General features: G+C 35.8%; 1 protein-coding gene across 6 annotated transcripts; it reads left to right on the forward strand.

Annotated features, from left to right (window-relative positions):
- Nucleotides 1-482: 482 nt before the first annotated feature.
- Nucleotides 483-23,123, forward strand: LOC132277242 (exocyst complex component SEC10b-like). Of its 6 annotated transcripts, XM_059779032.1 has the most exons (26): nucleotides 488-661; nucleotides 1,283-1,345; nucleotides 1,640-1,735; nucleotides 1,899-2,150; nucleotides 2,249-2,323; nucleotides 2,679-2,780; nucleotides 2,918-2,968; nucleotides 3,050-3,155; nucleotides 5,444-5,563; nucleotides 6,443-6,534; nucleotides 9,027-9,195; nucleotides 9,277-9,353; nucleotides 9,497-9,595; nucleotides 9,693-9,789; nucleotides 10,686-10,771; nucleotides 10,874-11,047; nucleotides 14,720-14,773; nucleotides 14,902-15,030; nucleotides 15,187-15,279; nucleotides 15,363-15,509; nucleotides 15,782-15,879; nucleotides 16,218-16,302; nucleotides 16,901-16,959; nucleotides 21,820-21,918; nucleotides 21,999-22,082; nucleotides 22,535-23,123. In XM_059779032.1, the coding sequence occupies exons 3-26, from the start codon at nucleotides 1,640-1,642 to the stop codon at nucleotides 22,611-22,613; spliced, it is 2,523 nt and encodes an 840-aa protein (XP_059635015.1). In that variant the 5' UTR covers nucleotides 488-661; nucleotides 1,283-1,345; the 3' UTR covers nucleotides 22,614-23,123. The 6 variants fall into 6 exon arrangements, 5 of the variants coding, with proteins under 5 accessions (XP_059635015.1, XP_059635014.1, XP_059635018.1 ...); XM_059779031.1 differs by lacking the exon at nucleotides 1,283-1,345; XM_059779035.1 differs by lacking the exon at nucleotides 1,283-1,345 and having other exon boundaries at nucleotides 9,693-9,783.
- The last annotated feature ends 469 nt before the right edge of the window (nucleotides 23,124-23,592 follow it).

The following is a 23,592-nucleotide window of genomic DNA, read 5'->3' on the forward strand; positions in this document are numbered from 1 at the left end:
ATGAATAACTTTTGATAAGAATGGTATAAATATCTTTATGTCCTGCAACTTTTTTTTTTTTAATTTAAATTCTTATATTATTATTTGTTTTTCAAAATACCTAAAATATTTGTTTAATATAAATTAATTTAGACCGAATGTCCTATTTAATAAAAATAAAGACAATTAAGTGAACCGTTATATTTTCTATTCACTTTAATATTATCCAAATAATAAAGTAATACTTGTTCACAACTTTCATAAAAAAAAAAAATTTAGAAACAAATAAATGAATCCTCAAAAATTTATTCACCTTTCATTCGCTTCACTTTTTAACGCATTCCACTTTCTAATATCGATTTCCAAAAGGACTATGGTAAATACAGGCCAACTATTTTGAGTGGGGAAAACACGGATGGTCAAGCTAAACCCTGGTCAAAAATGGGTCAGAATACGAGCATCCATATTCAACCCGCATCCGGCCCGAGAGCCAGAAGTTTAACGACTCTAACACCACCTGCACCTCGGCTCCATGATTTCCCCTCCTCTCACTCTGTCGCAGATTTCCCATCGCCATTCTTCTCCAAATATTGTATCGAGCGAATTGTGAAGATCGTACGTGTGAAGAATCGGCTTAGGGTTTGAATCGCTGAAGAGAAAACCCATTCGAAGTGTAGATCAGGTTCTCTTCTTTTTGCTCATCCATGATGTATATATCGAGATTTGTAAGACTTTGTAGTTGTTTTGATGAACTGGGTTACTATGGGTTTCTTTAGTTGTTACAGGTTATATATATACGTTGATCTTAAAACGTGTTTCTTGATTTCTGACTTCATTTGGTTAACTGGGTACCATGGTTTATTTTTGATAACCCATCACTCCAAGATTTGTTCCAACTCTATAATTTGTTCAAGAACAGATTAATAATGTACTGATAGAATTGATGAAGAAAACCTACAATATCACACTGTTTAAATTTGCCTAACGTATGCCTGAATCCAGTGAAATTCGGATCCGAATTGAATACCAACTTTAAATTGGCAAATTTTTTTTAAAGGATATGTTTGACCATCAATTTGGAACATCCAGTCAAATTCCAATACATTTATGTATGTGTGTCATTTAAAACACTAAGATGGAAAAATGATTTATTTTGATATTATTTTTAACCATATAGAAGATGTACTTGTCTTTGAACTGAGAATACTTTAAGTTTACGAATCTTTAATTTAATGAGAATTCATGGTGTACAAGATGGTGTTAATTTTCTTTTTCTTCTGCAATGGCTATTTTTCTGCTACAGGGGATGCATTATGAAGTATTGGAGTGTGGATTGACATAATTGAGATGTTAATTGCAACACAATGTAGGTGTAAAAATGAGCAAAATTAGATGCATTTATAGATATCAGTGAGATGTCATTTACCCACAAAGGGAGAAAAAAAGAAAGTTAAATCTACCTAATGGTACAACTATGTGATGGATATATGAAAGGTGACTACATATATTCTTGTCAACCAAATTGAGTATTGGTGATCGTCAAGTGATGTTTGTTTAAGTTTGAGCCGAATGATGAGTATGTGTATGTCCCTTATTATTTTCCAACTGTGGATGTATATTATTTTGTTTCTGATTTTTTTTTTGCTCCCTCATGGATAAGATGAAAGAGAGTAGAGATAGAACTAGGAGTGATGGATTTTCAAGATCTTCAGCTGCTAACTCTGTTCCACTTGAGCTAGACGTAGATGACTTTAAGGTAAGGGCTCAAACTTCGTCAATTTCATGTTTGTTTGTGTTAAGTGTCTCTGTAAGTAGATAAGTAGTGGTACTATGCTCCACTGGTATATACGAAAACTTTTGGCATTTGAATGAACATTGAGTCTATTTATTTATGTTATTTTTGAATTTTTTTAATGTAGGGGGACTTTTCATTTGATGCCTTATTTGGAAACTTAGTAAATGAGCTGCTCCCTTCGTATCAAGAAGAAGAAACAGATTCATTAGAAGGGCATAGTAACGTTGGTGATGATTTGCCAAATGGGAATATGCGAATTCCCTCTGATGCGGGAAAATCAGCACAAGGGCCGTCAAGCCCTTTATTTCCAGAAGTAGATGCTCTATTGTATTTGTTTAAGGATTCTTATACAAAGTTAGTTGATCTTCGAAAACAGGTATTTATTTGGGACTGTGATAAATTCTGCAAACTCAATAAGACTATCTGTTGGGGTGTTTTCTAAAAAAATATTTAATATATTATGTTTTGTTAAAGATTGATGGAAAACTTTACAATCTCAAGAAGGACGTTGTTGTCCAAGATTCTAAGCACCGCAAGACACTTGCTGAGGTTAGTTCTTAGAGTGCATTTATGGATTACTCCATTGTTTTTGAAAGTTACCAGATAAACCTAAAAATTTATATAAAGGAATGAGGTTTCTACAAGCAACCTGAAGTCGGCACCAGTTTCTTTATTTTTAAAATTTTTGAAATGCCTTTTCAGAATTAACTTTTCACACCAATTGCTGTACATCTCTTTATAGTTTCTGATAATCCTCATTTAACACTAATTGCTGTAAATCTCTTAATATAAATCATGGAAGTACGTTGTGCTATGAACGGTTTCATGAACCTGAATTTAATGCGTACTTATTATTAAGATACACTTTCACTTACCTTTCATGTTTATCTCACTCAATGTTCAGCTGGAAAAAGGTGTAGATGGCTTGTTTGATAGCTTTGCACGGTTGGATTCGCGTATTACTAGTGTTGGACAGACTGCTGCCAAAATTGGAGATCATCTGCAGGTAAAGTTTGTGTAATGATTGATTAATTAATGCTTCAGATACCATATGCACTTAAGTTAATCTAATTGTTATTTTGCTATAATTTTTGGGCTATATGTGATCCTTGCTTTAATTTATTTGAGCATTTTTTTTTCCAGAGTGCAGATGCTCAGCGTGAAACTGCAAGCCAGACGATGGATCTCATAAAGGTATTATTAATGACTGCACATACTGATTGAAGTCATTTGCTTATGATTCTCTAACACTGTTTGGTTGATTTATTTCTTCAGTATTTGATGGAGTTTAATAGCAGCCCGGGCGACCTAATGGAACTTTCACCTTTATTTTCTGATGATAGTCGTGTTGCTGACGCTGCTTCAATTGCACAGAAATTGCGTAAGATGGCATTATTTTCCTGCAAAGCTTCATAATTATGCATTCTTATTTCTTACAAACTTCCTTACTGCCTTTCATAACCAGAATGATGTTCATTATTAACTTGTCACTCATTATACCAAGCTGTTTTTTCTTTCTCCCCCTCTCTGACTACTTGAAAGCTGAATTAGTGGGCGAGAAGATATATACCAAAAGCCATGGTTATTGTATGATTTCACTGTCACTTATCAGGATAATCTTTCTTCAAATCTAAGTCCCTGTTATTTGTTTGTGCTAATGTATGTGAATCCAATAGTCCTGTTTTATTGAGTCCATGTACATATCTTCATTCTTTCTACATCATTCTAATGGCCATTGTTTTTTTTTTTTTTGATAAGTATTTTTAATGGCCATTGTTACTGTAGGTAAATATCATTAAACGAGTCCTTTTTGCCCTCTCATTCCAAATCCAAAGTGTTTATAATTTTACCTTGCTGAATCGATGATCGATTACTGTTTTCAAAATTTTAGTTGACTAATCTAAACATTTATTTATACTAATAATCTTGCTGGATGTACCATTGCTTTTGCGTGCTGACAACTTCGCTTCATTATGTGTGGTTTCTCATTTGCTGTAATTTTGTTGCTTTTCCTTTTCTTTTTTTCCCCTTCTTCTTTCTTGTTTCTATTTGTTTACTTTCTGTTTCAATGGAGTATACTTTTTGAAATGGGGAACTCAAGCATGGGAGAGAGAGATTTTCAACCTCTCTTCTGGGCTGCAAGTAGGTATGATGGCAACGGGGCGAGTTCGGGACTGGTTTGGCTAAACCCTACTCCGCCCATTGAAAATTCTTCCATACCATCCCCGTCCCAACCCTGGGGCGAGTTTGTACTCCTAGTCCCATCCCCATCCAGACCCTATAGACATATATAGATATATTGATTTATACACGCAAGAAGATATGATTCACATGAAAAATAATCCTAGATACATACATTCACAATTATATATAAGTAGAGAGAGAAAACCTAGAGCCGCACAGGAATGGCAAGTACGAACTGGATTAGCAAGCTGATTTGAATTTGGGATGAGAAGAAGTAATCGGGATAGATGACCAAGTTGCGTGGAAGAGATGACTGTAGAAAATGGAAAGAACACCTTCAAGAGCAATTGGAAAATAGCGTGGCTGGTATAGTCGGTGGTCGGAATCTCTGTTCTGATGGAGCGTCCTGGACTACCGATCGTTGTTCTGATCGGTGGCCGGCATTGTTGATCAGTACAATAGCAAGCGTCCTGGACACTGCGTCCATGGCTTAGTGGACTGCGTGTGAGGGCAGAGTGGGCTGCGACTACCAAACCCTAAGAGGAGAGTAGATATATGTGTGTATAAGGGTGTTTAAGTAGTATTAAGTTAATGTAAGGGTGTGGGTGTAAATATGCTATATAATCAGGGCGGCGCTGGGAAACTACATATCCATCCCCTCCCCTCCCTGATTCAGGTTAAAGCTTCTAATCCCTTACCTGCCCCTAAAACTTTTAAAGATTTACTATCCCCGTCCCATTCTCTGTGGGGGGGGGGGGGAGAGATCAGAAACTAGCCATTTGCTTGGGGTGGCTAAATTAAGTTTTTCTCCATTCTTCTTGAGCTAAAAAAATTCCAGTTAAAAAAGAATAATTGTTGCCTTTTTTATTGATAAAACAAATATAATATAATTGAAGAGGTGAACACAAATTTACACCTACATGCACTTCCTTTTATATTAACCAAATTTATTGGATGTCAGCTCCTTCAGTATATGGGTATGTTGTAGAAACAAACTTTTTTTTTTGTTGTTCTGATACAATCAACACTTACTGACAGAAATGCATTTACACGTTCCTGGTAGATGGCTGTCCTCTTTCTTCTTCTTCTTCTTCTTCCTGCTACTACTCTTCCCACACCCCTTTTTAATATATTGCATTCATGCTTTTTCAAATTTCATTCTTTATCTTCCTCATTTAGCACACTACATCCTTGGTTTCTCTGATTTTGTACTCCATCATCATAAATTTATTGAGATGAGTGCATTACAGTTTGAAGGAAGTCATGGCATTTGCTCCATCTTTCTTTCAAACGGTAATGCACTAATATGGCAATGTTGGATGAGTTGCACATACTTATTTTAATATATAAATTTGTTTATAGATATGTAGTTTGAATCCTTGAACTATTCACTTTATTTTCATCTCCATAATTTTTACATTCTAATGTTTTGTTGCAGAGCTTTGTGAACAAGTATAACTTTTTATGCTGCTACTGTTGATTTAGGGTCTTTCGCTGAAGAAGATGTTGGAAGACAAGGGATATCTGCACCGTCAGTTGTGGGAAATGCAACTGCAAGTAGAGGCTTGGATGTTGCTCTTGCTAACCTTCAGGAATACTGCAACGGTTTGTTATTATTAGTTATTTTCATTTATTTATATTAATTGGAGCAAGGAGAAAATTTTTGGAGCATCTAGATGTAGCATTGAAAGCAAAATTTATCTGTTGTATTTTACATATATTTCAAACATAGCGTATGGAAGATACAATTTCATTTTTGTTGGCACTAATCCTAACTTTCCATCTATTTGAACCGTTGCATCTTGGCTGAAGGGTCTCATTATTATTTATATTTAATTGGGACAGATATTACTTCTTTCCCCTCCTAGTCAGAAGGATTGGGGGGCCATGGCAGTTGACTTGCTAGCTATCCCAAGTATATTTTGTGAAAAGTGATCATTAAGAAGATTTTTCCATTTTTATCAGTTGGTGATTAAATGCCTCCAGTGGGCTGTATATATACCTACCGGAAAAAAGATGTAGAGATGTGACCATCTTATTTGACCGTCAACTCTCTATGATTTTTAGGCACAGCTTTCATTTGGTTCTCAATTTTGTGTATTCAACTGCATTTTAAGGCACAACTTTCTATGACTTTTTGAATATATTTTTTGGGACTTCAAAAGTCCGTTTCTCTCTCCTTTATTGATCTTTCATTGTTCTCCCTCTACTATACAGTTAATCAAGAATGTGGTAAATTTTAATCTCAAATATAAGGGACTTTAAGCTGAACTCGCACCTTGTATTGGCCAAAAGAGGAACAATAGTATAATGAACAAAGATTTGTTATATGTGCAGAACGATTTCCCCCCCTATTCTTGTAAAATCATCTGTGCAAACATTTAGGATTTGGAAGGGTAGCCTCCTTAAGTCCCTTGTTTTTTAATGATATTTATTGTAAGTTGACATATTGTTGAGCTTTTTTGCCTTTTATCATTTGTGTAGAATTGGAGAATAGATTGTTGGCTCGATTTGATGCAGCCTCACAGAGGAGAGAATTGTCTATTATGGCAGAGTGCGCTAAAATTTTATCTCAGGTAATTTATGTGAACTTCATATTACCCTTTGGTTAATTACATTTACTATGGTTGTATTTGTAAATGTTGTGCAAATTTAATGCTAGGGAACCAAAAAGTATGTTAAAAAAGGAAAAATATACCGGGCCTTGATTGTTGATGTATTTAATGTTGTCAACTTTGAGTCACATATATTGGCATATGTATCATGTCATGTGCTGAGTGCCTGAGAAATATAAAGTATCACATTTTTTTATTTTTTTATTTTTTAAATCTTATTATTTGGATCACTTGAAATTATTTGATTTGTGGAAATTTAAGAGGTAACTTCTTTTATACGTGCAATGTTCTTTTCCAGGAAACAAGCTATTTTTGACTAAGTTAATGTTTTGGGGCTGTATTTGGAATGGTTGTAACTTTTTTTAGGTATGTACCCTGAAGGGAATCGGTAATTTAGTAGACTCCTAATGGATTCAAAATTCTATAAAAATCTCTGATAGTGCATTAATATGTTTTTCATTTCACTTGAAAAACTACCCTCAAACTACCCCCAGGATAATTTGAGGAGGAGAAATCAGGTGGTGGTCAATTGTTGTTACTTGTGTCTTCGTGATGAGGAGACAGTGGATCACCTTCTTTTACATTGCAACATGGCCAGGGACTGTTGGCATTTGATGCTTGGTTTGTTTGGGATTCTTTGGGTTATGCCTAGATCCCTCTAGAGGGTTGATTGAGGCTTGGAGAGGTTGTACAGTGGGGGCTCATATTCAGGATGCTTGGAGGGCTACGCCTCTATGTGTGTGGTGGTGTATTTGGCTTAAGAGGAATAGGAGATATTTCGAAGGAAAGGAGATGCCTATTACTATGCTTAAGTTCTCTATTATTTCCACCCTTTTTTGTTGGGTTTCAGGGAGAGATTATATATATGTAGAGGAGATTGTTGTTTTTTTGGCCTCTTTGAAGGCTTAGAGGCTCTTTTTGCCCTTGTGTGTTTCTCTTGGGATTCGCTCCCCTTTTGAGCACTTTTTATTCAATTTTACTTATCAAAAAAAAAAAAAAAAAAAAAAAAAAAAAAACCTACCCTCAAACTATATTATCTTACACTTTGTCATAAACTACAGAAAAACCCATATGTGAAACCAAAAATTTTTGGAGAAGGAAAAGAAACCCTAAACTTGAAGTTTAAAAAACTAAAGAATTCAAAGCCTAAATATAGAACCCTTTAAACCCCTAGCTCTAAAATTTGAACGCAACCCTAAATTTATTAAAACCCTAAATACACCATAACTGTTGAGGCCTTAAAACTCTTTTAAGCATTTAAACCACAAAGATCCCCAAATTTAAGAAAGCTAAATCTCGAGCTTGTAAAAGACTAAAAGTTAATGTGAATTAATGCATTTGTACAGGGTTAATTTGTGCACTTGTTTCTTTGGTTGATGTATTAACAAGTCAGTCAGTGAAACAAAGAGCTTACGTGGGAGTTGACTTGTGCCAGCCAGGGGCTTGGCAAGTGCCTGGAAAAGAAACTATGAACATGCATTTCTCAGATGCACACATTGGCTGATGGGATTAGTAGCTCTTAGTTGACACTTGTTGGTATTAATGTCCAGATCTATATCTACGTCGTCGTTGAGAAGATGATTTTGTTCTGAAATCAATGTGATCAAATGCTTCTGGAATTTTTTTTTTTTTACCGAGTTTGCCTGCTACTATTTTACAAGTTTTTAACCATCCACTCTAATATAGTAGTACTACGTAGTCTATAATTCTTTATTCATTGTAACTTTTCACCAGGTAAAGTTTTTAGATGGGACTTGCTTGTTGATGAGATCCAGTCTGCTCATTTTGGTTAGAAACAGCTATAAAAGATGATACATGGCTGAGTTCGTGTTTCATTGACAATTGAGTCATTTGTGTTTGACTTGAAGAAAAAAGTTCAATCTATGCACATTTATTGTTATTTTCTTCTTAAGTGATGGATGTGACAGAAATGAGAATTTTGAGATGGATGTGTGACAAGACAAAAATGGAGCTTGATGAACACATATATGCATAACTAATATGGATATTTTTAGGAAAGTGCTATTTGCGCTCCAGATTTATGCTCAAGGCATTTCACCTTAGAATTTCTTACATTTAAATGATAAAATTGGCCTTGTTCAAGACCGCTTCTGCTACATATTGGCTCAGAGTTAGATGAATGGAGTCTCCAACTATGTCTTTTGCATCTATTCAATGGTAGTTTGTATCTTTGGCCGTGGAATTTCCATTTTTTTTTTCTTTTTTTTTTTTTTTTTTTTCTTGTGAATGAGGGGATTCCCTACATCTTTTGTATTACTTCTCTGCAATTTTCTTCGGATAGGATCAAGCGTTTTTGATACATCTATCATTATAAGCGGATCATTTCGAGTTATACCCCATCTAGTTTAAGGATGAAACTGGTTCGACGATAAAGAAATCTTGGTAATTTGTACACCTTCTTACCTTCTTGTTTTTTTCCTTTTACAATGCAGTTTAATAGGGGAACAAGTGCTATGCAACATTATGTGGCAACACGTCCAATGTTTATTGACGTGGAGGTCATGAATGCAGACACTAGATTGGTTCTTGGTGACCAGGGTACATTACCTAGTCCTAGCAATGTTGCACGTGGGCTTTCTTCATTGTACAAAGAAATCACAGGTTTGAAGGCTTGCAATTTATCTCAATGAAAGGGTGTTAGGACTCAATGAATTTGATGTACTTGTAATGATTGACCTACAGACACTGTTCGTAAAGAAGCAGCCACAATAATGGCTGTATTCCCTTCTGCAAATGATGTTATGTCAATTTTGGTTCAGGTATCTGATCTTCAACTCACTTATTCTCTTTTCTGTTCCGTATGTGTTTAGTGGCAATGCATCAAATGAAGTATAGATACTAGGATCATATTGGTTGGTAATGTTACAATAATGACGAGTTTCCTCCTGTGGTTTTCGTGCAGCGAGTTTTGGAGCAACGAGTTACTACACTTCTTGACAAACTGTTGCAGAAACCATCTCTTGTTAATCCACCTCCTATGGAAGAAGGCGGACTTCTGTTAGTGAGTTGATTACTGAGGCTGCAATTGTTCTTTAATACCTACATCAATTATGTTAAAGTTGGATTTTGACCCCAGTTGTGTTTTCCTGATGTTTCAGTATCTTAGAGTGCTAGCAGTGGCATATGATAAAACGCAGGAACTTGCTAGAGACCTACGTGCTGTGGGGTGTGGTGACTTGGAGGTTGAAGGTAACAGTTAAGAAAACATTGCTAGCTTCTTTTTAGATCAAATACCTGAACTCCCTGCCTGTGAGTTGGTTCTACATTGCCATGGTTACACTTGATTAAATGGTACATAAGTTATGTTTATATTAGGCAGCTTTGTTGATTCAATATGGCCGTGATCTGTTCTCTAAGTTTATTTGAGGAGAAGGATAGCGAAAGAGCTATACAGTACATTAAAAAGGCTTCAATATTCATGATGTTGGTGAAGGAAACATGAAAGTTGCTTTTCTGGGCATGGTTAGATTGCACCTTGTGTAAAGAAGCTTGGCTGGGTTTAAATTATATAAAAAATTAAAAATTAAAAAATACCACAAAGTTTTCCAGCCCTAAAAGAAGGATTGAGACCATTTGCATGCAATACTGTAACTGGGATTAACCTTGTCGATTTGTTCCAAATGCTGTAAAGGTAATTTTGGCTGCTTTTTGATTGTTAGATTTGCTCCAATAATTGAACTGTTCAATCATAGAGTTCTGTGTTTGCTTTTTTGTTTCTGTTTCTGTAAAATACTTTTCTTTTCGCTAGGAACGTAAAATAATTAGCTAGCAGGATAGAAAAGGCAAAATGCATGGTTTATGGTCATATTTTATGAACGAAGTCCAATTTTTGTTTTCTCATTTTGCCAATTTTAGTAGTGAAGGTTGCACTTTCCAACTTGTTAAATAATAAATATTCATTCAGTTTCGATTTGTTGTAGAGAGTTTATTTATAACAAGTTAATGAAGAACAGTCTTGATATTTTCAAATGAAAGCTAACATAACTGAATTTTTCTTTAAATTTCTTATTGGTTGAATTACACTGTACTGAAATTTATTTCACGTAGTTCTTTCACTTTTGTCCTGAAATCAGCTTTCTTTTTTGATACAGGCCTAACAGAGTCTTTGTTTCTTGCTCACAAAGATCAATATATTGAGCATGAGCAGGCCTCTCTGAGACAACTCTATAAAGCAAAGGTTTAACTCTCTCTCTCTCTCCCCCCCTCCCCCTTCTTTCTTTGGCTGTTGTTGACTTCGTCTTGGTGTTGTCATTTCCCTACAACCAACTTTAACATGCAGATGGGGGAACTGCGTGCTGAAAACCAGCAATCATCCGAGTCAACTGGGTCAATTGGACGCTCAAGGGGAGCTTCGTTAGCATCTTCCCATCAACAGATATCTGTTACTGTGGTGACAGAATTTGTGCGGTGGAATGAAGAAGCAATTACCAGATGCACTTTGTTGTCATCTCAGGTAAATTTTGTCTAGGCATTTGATGTTTCTTTTACTTCTGAAAGTTCTAACGTGTTTACACAATTGGTGCCAACAAGTGAATTCAAAATGCCTAGTTAAGCATTTCTGCCATCCTGAAAAGTTGAGAGACTTTACCATGTACCTTGAAGTTCACTTTGTGATAATTCACTACGACATTTGAGCCTCTTGTAAATTATAGCATTTTTTTCCCCAAAAGGTTGTGTGTTATAAAGATCAAGTTACCATGCATATATTAAGTTATATATCCATCATGGAAATGTCATAATTTTGAGATGTATGTGTATCTGAATCCTTAACAAATGTATTGCATTTTTTATTTGGTATCTGATTCTCTTTGATTTTTTTGGTATGGAATTCCTTGGCAATACAATGTATTACGAGAATGACGTATCGTATCTATTTTCTTTCTTTGAACCAAGGTGCACCAGTTTCACAATGTATTAGCCAACAGGTTTTGTTCCTGTCCATGGAGAGACCAGAATAGAGTTTCTTTCTTCTTGTTATTCTATTCTTGTGCATCCCTCTTTCTGCCTCTGTATTCTCTTCGGCTGTAAGCCTTGCTCTTGTGTCTTCAGCTTTCCGGAAGGCAAGGACCATATATAAATTCTTAAAAGAAGATCTATTACCATTTACCAGTGGCGCTCCCACTTACATGTTGTGTTAGAAGATACAGACGAAAGACAGGTTGAACCATTTTGAGTCAGGTGGACGGTGGAGGTTCGCTTTAATTGCTGATGATTTATCTTCGTCACTATGTAGCACAGATTTGTACAGACATGCTGAAATTACTCTCAGACCTCTTGAGGTTACTCGAAATTACTTAGATTGAAGTTCTGAAAAGAATTGTGGTCAACCTCCCTTGAGGTGTTACAAAATCACCGCAACCACCACTGTCATCAACTTTTAGGTCAATCGAAAGAGTAGATAATATGAAGTGAAATGACGTCAATGACTCTATTAACTTTATAAATTGACTGTTTTAACCAATTTTCCTTAGATATATAAAATTATTATGTAATATCCAAATCATAAGATTTCATTTTCTTTCTCTTCCCCCAACGGCCCTTCTCCCACTACACCCTCCACACCACCAGTCACCACCCATTGTTAGGCCTTTACCTCTCTCTCTCTACCCGCTAGGACAAAAAAAAAAAACACAGAAGGACTACCTCCGGTTTGAATTTTCCTTAAATACTATGAAGTGAAATGACAAAAATGACTATTAACTTTATAAATTGACTATTTTACCAATTTTCCTAAGATATAAAAAATTATTATGTAATATCCAAATTATAAGATTTCATTTTCTTTCTCTTCCCCTAACGGCCCTTCTCCCATTGCACCCTCCACACCACCAGTCACCACCCATTGTTAGGCCTTTACCTCCGGTTTGAATGACCCGGCTGATGATGGCTAGAACAACGTTACCTCCGGTTTGAATGACCTGGCTGATGATGGCTAGAACAACGTTTGGAGGGTACTGTGGGTTTTTTGGAAGATATATTAATGGAGGAATTGCCCATTAATTTGAAGTGGTGATGGAGGTAAATAATGATATATTAGTGGTGTTTGAAGCCATATGTTGTGACCATCTATGTCTCCTTCAACATGCAATTAAGCTAGCTTTCTCTCTCTTGCATGTTACACAACATTTATGACGAAGTAAAAATTTTCAATAACTTATATAGGACAATTTGGAACAAGTAATATCGAGTTTTGAGTGATCTAAATAGTACAATTTTGTAATTAATGAAAGATGTGTGTTTATATATATGTACTGAATATGACCCCAATGTATAAATGGCTGTAGAGATTGTATGAAAAGTAGTGGCATGCTTCCAGTGCTTGTTGTCGGACATGTACACACAAATTTCGTATCTGCAAATTAAAGAATGAAATATGGGGCAAATAATAATTTATTGATTTATGAAAATTCGAGTATAATCCTCTGAGGTATTCTTTACAAAAGAAAGAAAGTATCATCTGATTCGATCTCCTTTGTTGGTTGGATCCAAGGGCTGTTGGAGCTTGATCTTGAATCGGGTTGTTGACAATCTTCTTCAAGTATTTGTAGTTGTGGAAGATCGCCGATAATTTCTGATCGAGGGTTGACGAAGCTTGATCTCGAACAGTGTTTAGTGATTCTTCAAACTTGTTAAATCACGGAGAAAAGAACGGCACGATTTTGATGTGCTTGTTTTTCTTTGTTGAATTTGAGGAAGAACGGCACGACTTTGGATGTGCTTGTTGTTCTTCGTCTTCAAATAATTTGTTGAATTTATGGAAGAACGACATGATTTTGGATGTGCTTGTTGCTCTTCTTCTTCAAGGATTGGGTGTTGGGGATGAATGTCGGTAGAGCTTCTGTTTTTTTACTCTTGAATTATGGACTTCCGAGTCTCTGAATTTCTGTACACCTTCTTCCTTCCTCCATGCCTTTATTTATAGACTTCTTAGATGAATAGGATGATGACGTGTGCCCTTTCTTGATAAGGACACAATTATAACTGGCCTGGGCCGGTTATATTGTGATAATTATCCATTAAAATAATTATTCCTAAATATATTTAATTGAAAATAATTATATTTTTATTTAATTAACTGGGCTGGGCTAATTAAATAATTTAAGTTGACCAAGTTTGGGCCAATTAAATAATTTAATTAAATATGAGACCCATATTTGATGGACCAATTTGTCAAAACAAAAGCCCATGAAATTTTAGTGTCTACAGGACAAATTCGAATGGGCTGTGGGGTTTCAATTTGGGTGGATTGGTGGTGGAGGACGATGATTTGGATTGGCGGCGAAGGAGGAGAATTGCTCAATTAGGAGTGCAATGGTGACAGTAGTGCCTAAGCTGATGATGGCAATGAGAACCGCTGGGTCAGTTTGGTAAATATGGAGGGTGAGTAGAGGGGGTGGTGGGTTCTGTTCATTTTAGGTCTGTCCAAATGGGTCGCTGCAGCCTGCAGTGATGGTGAAAAAAGGATTGAAAAGAGAGAGAGAGAGATGATGGTGGTTGTGCGTGTCGCGCTGACGGCGGCGGCGGCGGCGGCAGCAGCAATGGTGGTTGTGGCAATGGCCGTATGTGTCGGTAGTGGTGGCATTGAGGAAGAGGAGAGAGAACCACAGATGGAGGAGACGGGGGTGTAGAGAGTTTAAGAGGGTAAATTGGTCATTTTTTGCTACATTTCTTAAATAACCAGTATGGTAGTAAATTATAAAATTCAGTCAGTAGTTTGATAAATGCACAATGGATTTTTAACTTGTTAACGGTTCCCAACTCGGAGGGGGTGTCAAAGTGATCTTTCAAAAACTTAAATCTGATGGTAAATTTGAAAAAACTGGGGGGGTGGGGGAGGAGCACCAAATGTGGGAGGTGAAAGCTGTGGACACAATAATAAGTTGTTATTTGCAGCTGGCATTGAGTTTTTCTGTCATCTCCACTGGATAATTTAAAGTGTTCTTGCAATACTATATTCAAGTACTTTCTTTATTGTTTTTTATTTTTTATTTTTTATTTAGATGTATTCCTGTCTAATAGTTTAGATTCTTGTGTGCATACTTCTATATTGAATTTCATCAGCATTATAGTTTTAGATAATTTGCAGTGTTTTTGCTTATTGATTCTTCAAATTGTCTTTGTATAGCCTGCTACACTTGCAGCCAACGTAAAAGCTGTATTCACTTGCCTGCTTGACCAAGTAAGTTGGCTGACCTAATTTCCATAGTCTGAGTTTTTAACTGTATATTGTGGCATTGATTTTATCTATGTCATGGGCACATAATTCTTTTTTTCTTCTCGCCTTCCCTTTCCTTTGTCCTTCTGCAGGTTGGTCAATACATAACAGAAGGACTCGAGCGAGCTAGAGACAGCCTGACTGAAGCTGCAGCTTTGAGGGAAAAGTTTGTGCTGGGGTCAAACCTTACTAGGAGGGTGGCTGCTGCAGCTGCTTCTGCTGTAATTACTTGATCAATCCTTTTTCTTTTTTTATTTTCTTTTGGTCCATGCATTCGGAATAGTCTTTTGTCTGTACTATATAAATTCACTAAAATAAGTTCTTTTTTAAAATTTGAGAATAGTTTGAGTTATGATAGATGGTTTGGTCATGCGTAGGCAGAAGCTGCTGCTGCTGCTGGTGAAAGCAGTTTTAGATCATTTATGGTGGCTGTACAACGTTGCGGAAGCAGTGTGGCTATTGTTCAGCAAGTATGATTTTGTTACCAAAGCTTGTGGGAGAATGTTCCGATTCTTCTTTGTAATAAAAATTGATTTGAACTTTTCTTCTGCAGTATTTTGCAAATTCTATATCTCGGCTTTTACTACCTGTTGATGGTGCACATGCTGCTTCCTGTGAAGAAATGGCAACAGCTATGTCCAGTGCAGAGGGTGCTGCTCACAAAGGGCTTCAACAATGCATTGAAACTGTTATTGCTGAGGTTTGTGATTTAATGAATTTGCCTAAAAAATATTTAGGTGTATGGCACATGCTCTTAATAAAGCCAATTTTTTAAGTGTCAGCTGTATGTTATGGTGGTTACTTCTAATATGGTAGTTTGTATTTTTGCTATTCTGCTGATGTTTGGATTTGTCTTTATTGTGATGATCAAATATTCTTTTTGACTCGAGGTCCTCCATGTATGCTTGAGGTATATTGTTGTTCATCCTCATGCTAGATATTCAAATATATTTTCTTATGGAACTTGTGCAGGTAGAGCGATTGCTGTTAGCTGAACAGAAGGTAACAGATTATCGGTCACCTGATGATGGTATTGCTCCTGATCATCGCCCAACAAATGCTTGTACAAGGTATATCTGAGTATACAAAGTCTGAACTTGTACTTGAATTAATATAAGTCAATTTGTGAGTGTTCTATTCCAAAACTGCATGGATGCGTAGTCAACCCGTGATGTTTCACGGACCATCTGATGTGAATCAGTATTATTCTCATGGCATTTGAATTGTAACTGCTACTTTTTTCATAACACTGACAAGATGCAGTCATTTCTTCATTTCCAGGACCTTATGTTTTTTTACCTCTCATCATTTTTCTGGTTGGCTTATTACTCCACTCTTCATGACAGATCTGCCCCTTATTTGATATGTTGTTTCCATTACCAATTAACCTCTCTCTTCGCTTGGCCAGAGTTGTAGCATACCTTTCTCGTGTGCTTGAATCGGCATTCACTGCACTAGAAGGTCTTAACAAGCAAGCTTTCCTTGCTGAATTGGTACAATGTTTTTTCTCTCTGTTATCTTTTATTACACATAAGTCTATTCTATGTTACTCTCCAACTTTTTCTGCCTTATTCGGATAGCATGTGTGCGTATTTCGTATGCAGAAGTCCGTAAGTTTGAATGATGTTTGAATGTCTTATCTTTCATGATCTTGCATAGATGATATTGTCACTGCTAATTGATACAATTTTCTTTCTTCTGGTTATGATCGCATCTATGCAAATAGGTTTCTGCATGCATTTGTCATTAATCGAATAAACATGTGTTGCACATGCTAATCCATAAGCATACATTAATGCATTGTTTGTTTTTTTGTCTAATGATTGATAAAACAGGACGACCATTAAAAAACAAAAAACAAAAAAATTGACAAAATACATGAAGCCACCAAACTATGGTCATAATATAGTATAATTGAAAGATCCTGTTCAGTTAAACAGCGACAAATAGCTTGAATTAATAGACACCTACCTTTCCTACATTTCTGAGTCTCTGTTTGCAATGGTTTTGATTTGGAAATTCATCTTCTGTTATATTTTTCGGCAAATTTTCCTTTTGTGTTCACTTTTAACATGGTGAATCTGTCGATAGGGTAACCGCTTGTACAAAGGGCTGCTAAATCATTGGCAGAAGTTCACTTTTAACACCAGGTAAAGCCTCGCTCTTATCTTTCATAGTTTATTATTATTATTATTGTTGTTGTTGTTAGGGTAAAGTGCAAGAAAACCCCCTTCAACTATGGCCCTAGTTCAACTAACCCCCCCGAACTACAATAAACCCCCCTAAACTAATGATTTGGTGCAGGTAACTACAATCTGGTCAATTGCTGTTATCGGAATTGTTAAAAGACTATTTTACCCACGATCAAGACGCCACCGTTTCACTCAGCAACTCCAGTGAAAAAAAAAATCTCAACAACCGGTTATATGCCGACACCTCACCCAATTTAATATAAAGAGAAACTGTGATATTTGAATATTCAATTATTCGTATATAAGCCATATGTGTGTGCGTGTGTGTATATATATAGATATCGGGTGAAATATAAGGGTCAACCGACACGAAGGAATTTCTCTCTACCACTCTCTTTCTCTCTGTGATTCTCAATGGATCTCTACCACCTCCAATGACGGTGAAGCAGCAGCGACAACCAACAGATCCCACGAAGGCAAAGATTTGGCGAGGAATATGATGGTGACAGATTTTGATGGCGGCAGTAGGAATCAGTCCAGTGGCGACAACGGCGAAAGGCTTAACCAACGAAGATAAAGGCCTGATAATCGGCAATGGCGATGGCTGTGAGAATGCTGTGATGGTGTTTTGACAGCGAGACCCGCCGACGTGGCTTTTGTAGTGGCAGTGGTTTCAATTAAAGCTTTGTTATATGAGTTTGGTGATGATGGGTGACAAACATATTGATGGAGTTTTGCGATTGGGTTTTGCTTGGTGATTGGTGACAAAAAGATTTCATGGAGAATTGCAATTGGGTTTTGCGTTGTGATTGGTGACAAAAAATTTCTTTGCAATTGTAGTGGCAGTGGTTCTTTGCAATTGGGTTTACCTGACAAAAATTTTCATGGGATTTTGCGATTGGGTCTTGGGACTAGATTTTGGGGTCTTGTGGTTGGGTTGCCGACAATCGTGATCCATGGCTTGTATCGGAGAGAGATGACAGAGCGATATTTTGTTGAATGACTGAATGATACACTATATATATATATAGGAAGAGAGATGGGAAATGCAATGGCTTAGTCCGCAGTTCCCCATCTCTGTCCATTGATTGTGTACGAACAAAATACGAGTCCACACTCGCAGAGAGAGAGAGAGAATTGGAAGGTTCAGTCTGATCGAGCAAGATGGATTTGGAAAAGAGAAATAGGGCATGTTTGGTTGGGGTTTGGGTTTAATGGAAATAAGAGGGGTATTATGGTCTTTAAGCTTTTGTAAGGGTTGTATGGACATTTAGTTAAAATTGGTTTGTCAGGTGATAGGCATGGGAGATTCCGACTGCCGGAATGGGCAATTTGCACCTAAAGTTGATATTTCAGGGGTTTTTTCTGCCACTTTTGTAGTTTAGGGGGGTTATTTGCCATATGGGTCATAGTTGAAGGGTTTTTTTGGCACTTTACCCTATTATTATGTTAATGTATGCTTACAGATAAGGGGAAAAAAGAAAAAAAGGGTTGCATGCCTATTGACTTGCCAAAATTATGTCTGCATATTGATTATTGTTGTTCTAGTTTCCCTACGACAGAGAAGTGATCTCCATATTGAGGAAGTGCATCTGTAAATGTTGGTATTAAAGAAAAAGAAAGGAAAAATTTTGAAACCTCCTTTTTTTTTTTTTTTGCAAAACTAGATAAAAAAATAATTATAATTGCTGTTGTATGCAATAAGGAAATTTGGCATCAGAAGTGACTCGTGTGTTTTTCCATATAACTTAAAATGGTGATTAATTTGGACAATGACAGTTTTTTTTGGTTTCCCCATGAGTTCTATTTTTCTCGTTAGTTTGGAAAGTATCAAACATTGATCAATTTATTATTACTTTGGAGGCAATTATTACAGTCCCTTGTTATCAATCTTTCTCTTGCTCACTCCCTCTCATATTCACATGCACCAGTCATTTCTGATGCATTCTCCATGTTATTAGTCTTTTTTCTACATGTTTGTTTGTTAACGCACCTAACATCGAAGTTTGATGTCCCCTCCCAAGGTTTGTCCTTAGCTAAAGTTGAGTTAGAAACATTTACTTGGAGAGATTGTTGGAAAGAAACCACTGTATTACATAAATCCCTACTGATATTAACTCTTCTTGATCCCATTAGTCTGAGTTTCTCCTGCTGGAAGAGCTAGAGGCTGAGCTAGAACTTCTTTGTTGTATGAACTTTTCAATCACATGGATTTTGACATGGTGAACGAAAGAAGGTATTCGATCACTCCCTAGCTCCCTCTGTCCCAAAATACTTTTCCCTTTTAGGGATTTCAACTTTGAAAGGGACATGCATTTAATGCACGTCTCTCTTTGAAATTCTAAATTTAACCTTCAAAACATAAAAGATTTTACATTGTTATTTTTTGGGGAAGTTTTCAAAATCTAAGGATAATTTGGATAGCTGAAACCTTTTCATTGATTGTTCAAAAGAGGACATGTACTATTGGACATTCCAAAATATAAAGAGGGTTTGAAGATTACTAAAGGGGACATTTACTATTGGAAATCCCAAAATATAAAGAGGGTCTGAAGATTATTAAAGTGGACATTTACTATTTTGGACAACCCAAAATGAAGGAGGGTTTGAAGATTATCTTTGGTGTGAGCATTGCTTGACAAAAGTCAGGTTTTCTGCCAACCTATTTTTACTTATAAATGACTTTTCTCAGAAATATTATCATCATCAAATGTGCAGCAATTATTGTTCAATGTGTGTGCGTGCATAAAAAAGTATATTTATCCACCCTATTTTGATTTGGTTCTGCTGAGCACATTTGCATTTTTGTTACTTTTCTTTGCTGGTGTAAGCAGTTCTAATTCTAGTTCTGACTAATCTCGAAAGCAACAACAATTAGGCTGTATTTGTAGTATGAGAAAAATGATCCTATAATGGTTTCAAATTATTGTCAGTTTGTCACTATTGTCTTTGTTGTGGAGTCAAATGGTATGGCCTTCCTTAAATGAATTAATGTTTGGTCAATAGGACTTAAGTTGGTAAATTTAGTACAAAACAGAGTCTGTATTTTCAATTTCAAGTTGGTGTTTCTAAAAGTTGTTGATTGAGTTAGGTGTTACAACAATCCAAGTACTTTATGGAGATTCCAAAGATTCAGCAAGGTAAGAAAGTAATTTCCGCACTCAAGGATTCGCCCACCAAAATAGGATTTCTAATCTTACATTGACGTTAATGTATCCTTAAAATTGTGTTCTGAATGCATCAAAGTATTTTAATTTGAAAAATCTAAGTAAAGGGGCAATGATCAATTGAAGACATCGATTGACCCTCACTGGTGTAGGTTGTATCAATCGAAGTTCAGTCGGATTGGTCAAACTCTGCAGATGGCACAATGGCAGTTTTCAATTTGATTTCAAACACTTAAAACCCTAGTTCTTTTTGGCTTTGCAATTCCCTAAGTTTGTGTAAACATAGAGGCATATAGAGGCCACATAGAGCATCCAAAGCATATTGAGATTTGAGAGCATAGGCAATTGATTGCATATTGTTTTCTTTTATTCATCATCATTGCATACGGGTGGTGAGTGTTTGTTGGAGTGTTGATTATCTACAATCAAAGTGCTTCAAAGAGATCAACACCAAAATTCCACTCTAAACAGAACTTTTTTGGACAATTAGTGGAGATCAAAAATAAAAGTTAATGACCGAATTTTGTGAGTAGCGAATTCATAGATTGTTGGCAGCAGATCCAAAGAACATCTGACGTGAGTCTGAGTTTGAAGCAACTAGGTATTTTTTGGGTTTTAGAAACTGATACCTAAATTGTGAATGAATGTCTTTTCATTGATCTGCATGAACTAGCTCTTGTGGTTTTTACCCTATGTCTTTTTTTTTTTTTTTTTAATTATTATTATTTTTTATTTGACGTAATATCAGTGTTTTCATGTAAATTTCCATTTGCTTTATATGTTTTTGCACAATGCTGATTATTGCTGTGGTTTATGATTTTTAGTTAAGATTTTAATTTCAATTGAAACTAGTTACGTAAAATTTAAATTTCTGTTTTAAGTCATCAATAAAATTTCAAGACCCATTCATTCCCCCTCGCTTGTCTAAGGGCAGTTTGGGGTTTAGCGTACTTTGACGTATCAGAGCTTAGTCTCTTACAAAGAGTTATTAGTGTTGTAGGGATAGGTAAGAGCAGATTCGATCCCATTATGGGTAAAATTTCTAGTAAAAATTACTATTGAGTCCCTACTTTTCTCATTAAAAGACAAATAAGTCCTACTTTTGAAAAATAAGTCCTATGTATTCCTTTTAGTTTTTATTAATTAATGGATATTGCATTATGAGTTTAAATAATAATTAATTTAAATGAAACTCAATTAAGAATCTTATTATATATTTTTTTTAAAAAGAATTGTAAAGTTTTTTTCTTTTCTTTTTATTTAAATGTTATATCTAATATTATAAAGTTATAAATGGATGATTTGAGCCCAAATTTTATATCTAATTTAGCAAGGGTGTAAATGAAATATTTAGCAATTTAAAACTTAAATAGAAAAAGTTTCAAAAGTATGACTTATTTGTCTTTTAATGGATAAAGTAAAACTTGGTTGTAATTTTTACAAATTTGTATCATTGCCATCTATCATTGAGCTTCTTTTTGCATTATTTTTTTTTTTCGCCGGAAGTTTCTTTTTACATCATATTTTATCTTCAAAACAATTAGATTGAATTGACTGCTGTTATAATTCTGAATTTTAACCAGTCAACTTATTTGCTGTTGTTGTTCTCACCATTTTGCTTCACTTAATTGGCCGTTGATTTTGTTTATAGTGGAGGGCTGAGGCTGAAGCGTGACATAACCGAGTATGGTGAATTTGTGCGTCGTTTTAATGCTCCTTCTGTGGATGAGAAATTTGAATTGTTGGGCATGTAAGTTGTAGGGGTTTGTTAGATCTCAGGCTTTTCATTTATCACTCTATTATTATTTACTGATTTAATTTTGCCTCCAGCATGGCCAATGTCTTTATCGTTGCTCCTGAAAGTCTCTCCACCCTATTTGAGGGTACCCCAAGTATTCGGAAAGATGCACAGAGGTAAATGTAATATTGGCGATTTTTTATATATTAAAACCCAAAATGAGTAGCACTGACTGCAGAATTTTTGTAGAACATAATGACTTCATTTCTATGGCACAGTTTTTCCACTAATTAAAATGCATTAAAGAAAATCTCTCACTATTACTTATATCAACTGTTAATTTGTGAACAATACAACTTTAGGAAAAATCATGGGTTGATTTACTCGCGTTCAACTACAATTATAGTCCATAGCTGAATGCTTCAGGAAGGAATCACATACTGCAGTTAGGGTTTTTAGGTACATAACTTGTATCAGTAATGTGTTAGGGGGAAGAAAAAGAAAGACAATGACATCACACCTTTAATGTCTATAAATTATCTATTCTTTTCTTAGTTGGCGACTGTCTCCTCCTGTACCCATATTCCCTTTATGAGATGGTAAACTTTTGAATTGACTGCAAATTCAGGTTTATCCAGCTTAGAGAGGACTACAAGAGTGCAAAGCTTGCAGCCAAACTTAGCTCCTTGTGGGCTAGCTCTAGTTAGTGCAGTGGCATGATGAAGTTAAGTTCACACTCCACGTTACTTCGACTGTTTATGTCAAGGCGTCGTGCTGGTGAAGGAGTTGCTATCTCAATTTTGATGGCTTTTCAATCATAATAGACCAAGTTGGGAACAGATTGGTGGATAACAGAACTGTGAGGTTAAGGAGCTCATTCTTGAACAGGATCGGTATATTCGCCATTGCATTCTAGTTTTTCCTTCTTGTTGTTGTAAATCAATCATTTTAGGAATGATTAACGACTTTTTGGTGTAATTGTTGTGAGTGCGGCTTGAGTCAAAACAGTTATAGTGAAGTGGTTCATGATCAGGTATTAAACCTTTGTAAAAATCATTTTAGGAAGGATTCATGTTCAGGTGTTAGTTTTGGAATGCTTAATGACTTGAATGGCAGTGTGGAGAATGGATTCTTTTGTTTGGTAAGCAAATTAAATTTCATTAGAATGGTCATTCACACAAAAAGCTTGACCATTTTTTTTGTTTGGATCTAAAGAATGTCAATTCTATTCTAACTCATCTTGACTTAAAGAATGACCATCCTACTCTTAACATAAAATTTAAGGAAAAATAGGATACAAGAAGAACGTTTGATAGTTGGCCTTTCATGCCACATGCTTTCTGCTCTCACAACTGAGAACATGTTGCCTGTGATTTGATGTATTTATTTCTCCAGGAACCAGTAGGTATTGCTGAGCATCAAGAACTTCAACAAGCCCTTCATTCCTGTACCCCAGCTCATGTTAACCAGTAATTTGCTCCTTCCAATGCCTGTGATTTAGTAATGTGAAGGATTTAGATCTTCAAGATCATTGCGAGGGTTCTCTGTCAAGAAAGTTGCTCCATAAGAAACATCAGGTTCGGATATACTCGTGTACTAGCTCCATCCCTAGAATATTTCCCACAACAATCCGGAATCAAAAAGACGATACTAGTTCTTCAATCCACCTTGTGGTGAAGTAGAACA

Source organism: Cornus florida, unplaced genomic scaffold, assembly GCF_030987335.1.
Source record: "Cornus florida cultivar Cherokee Brave unplaced genomic scaffold, ASM3098733v1 CherokeeBrave_3.0.0_Hap2_Chr10, whole genome shotgun sequence".
NCBI lineage: Eukaryota > Viridiplantae > Streptophyta > Magnoliopsida > Cornales > Cornaceae > Cornus > Cornus florida.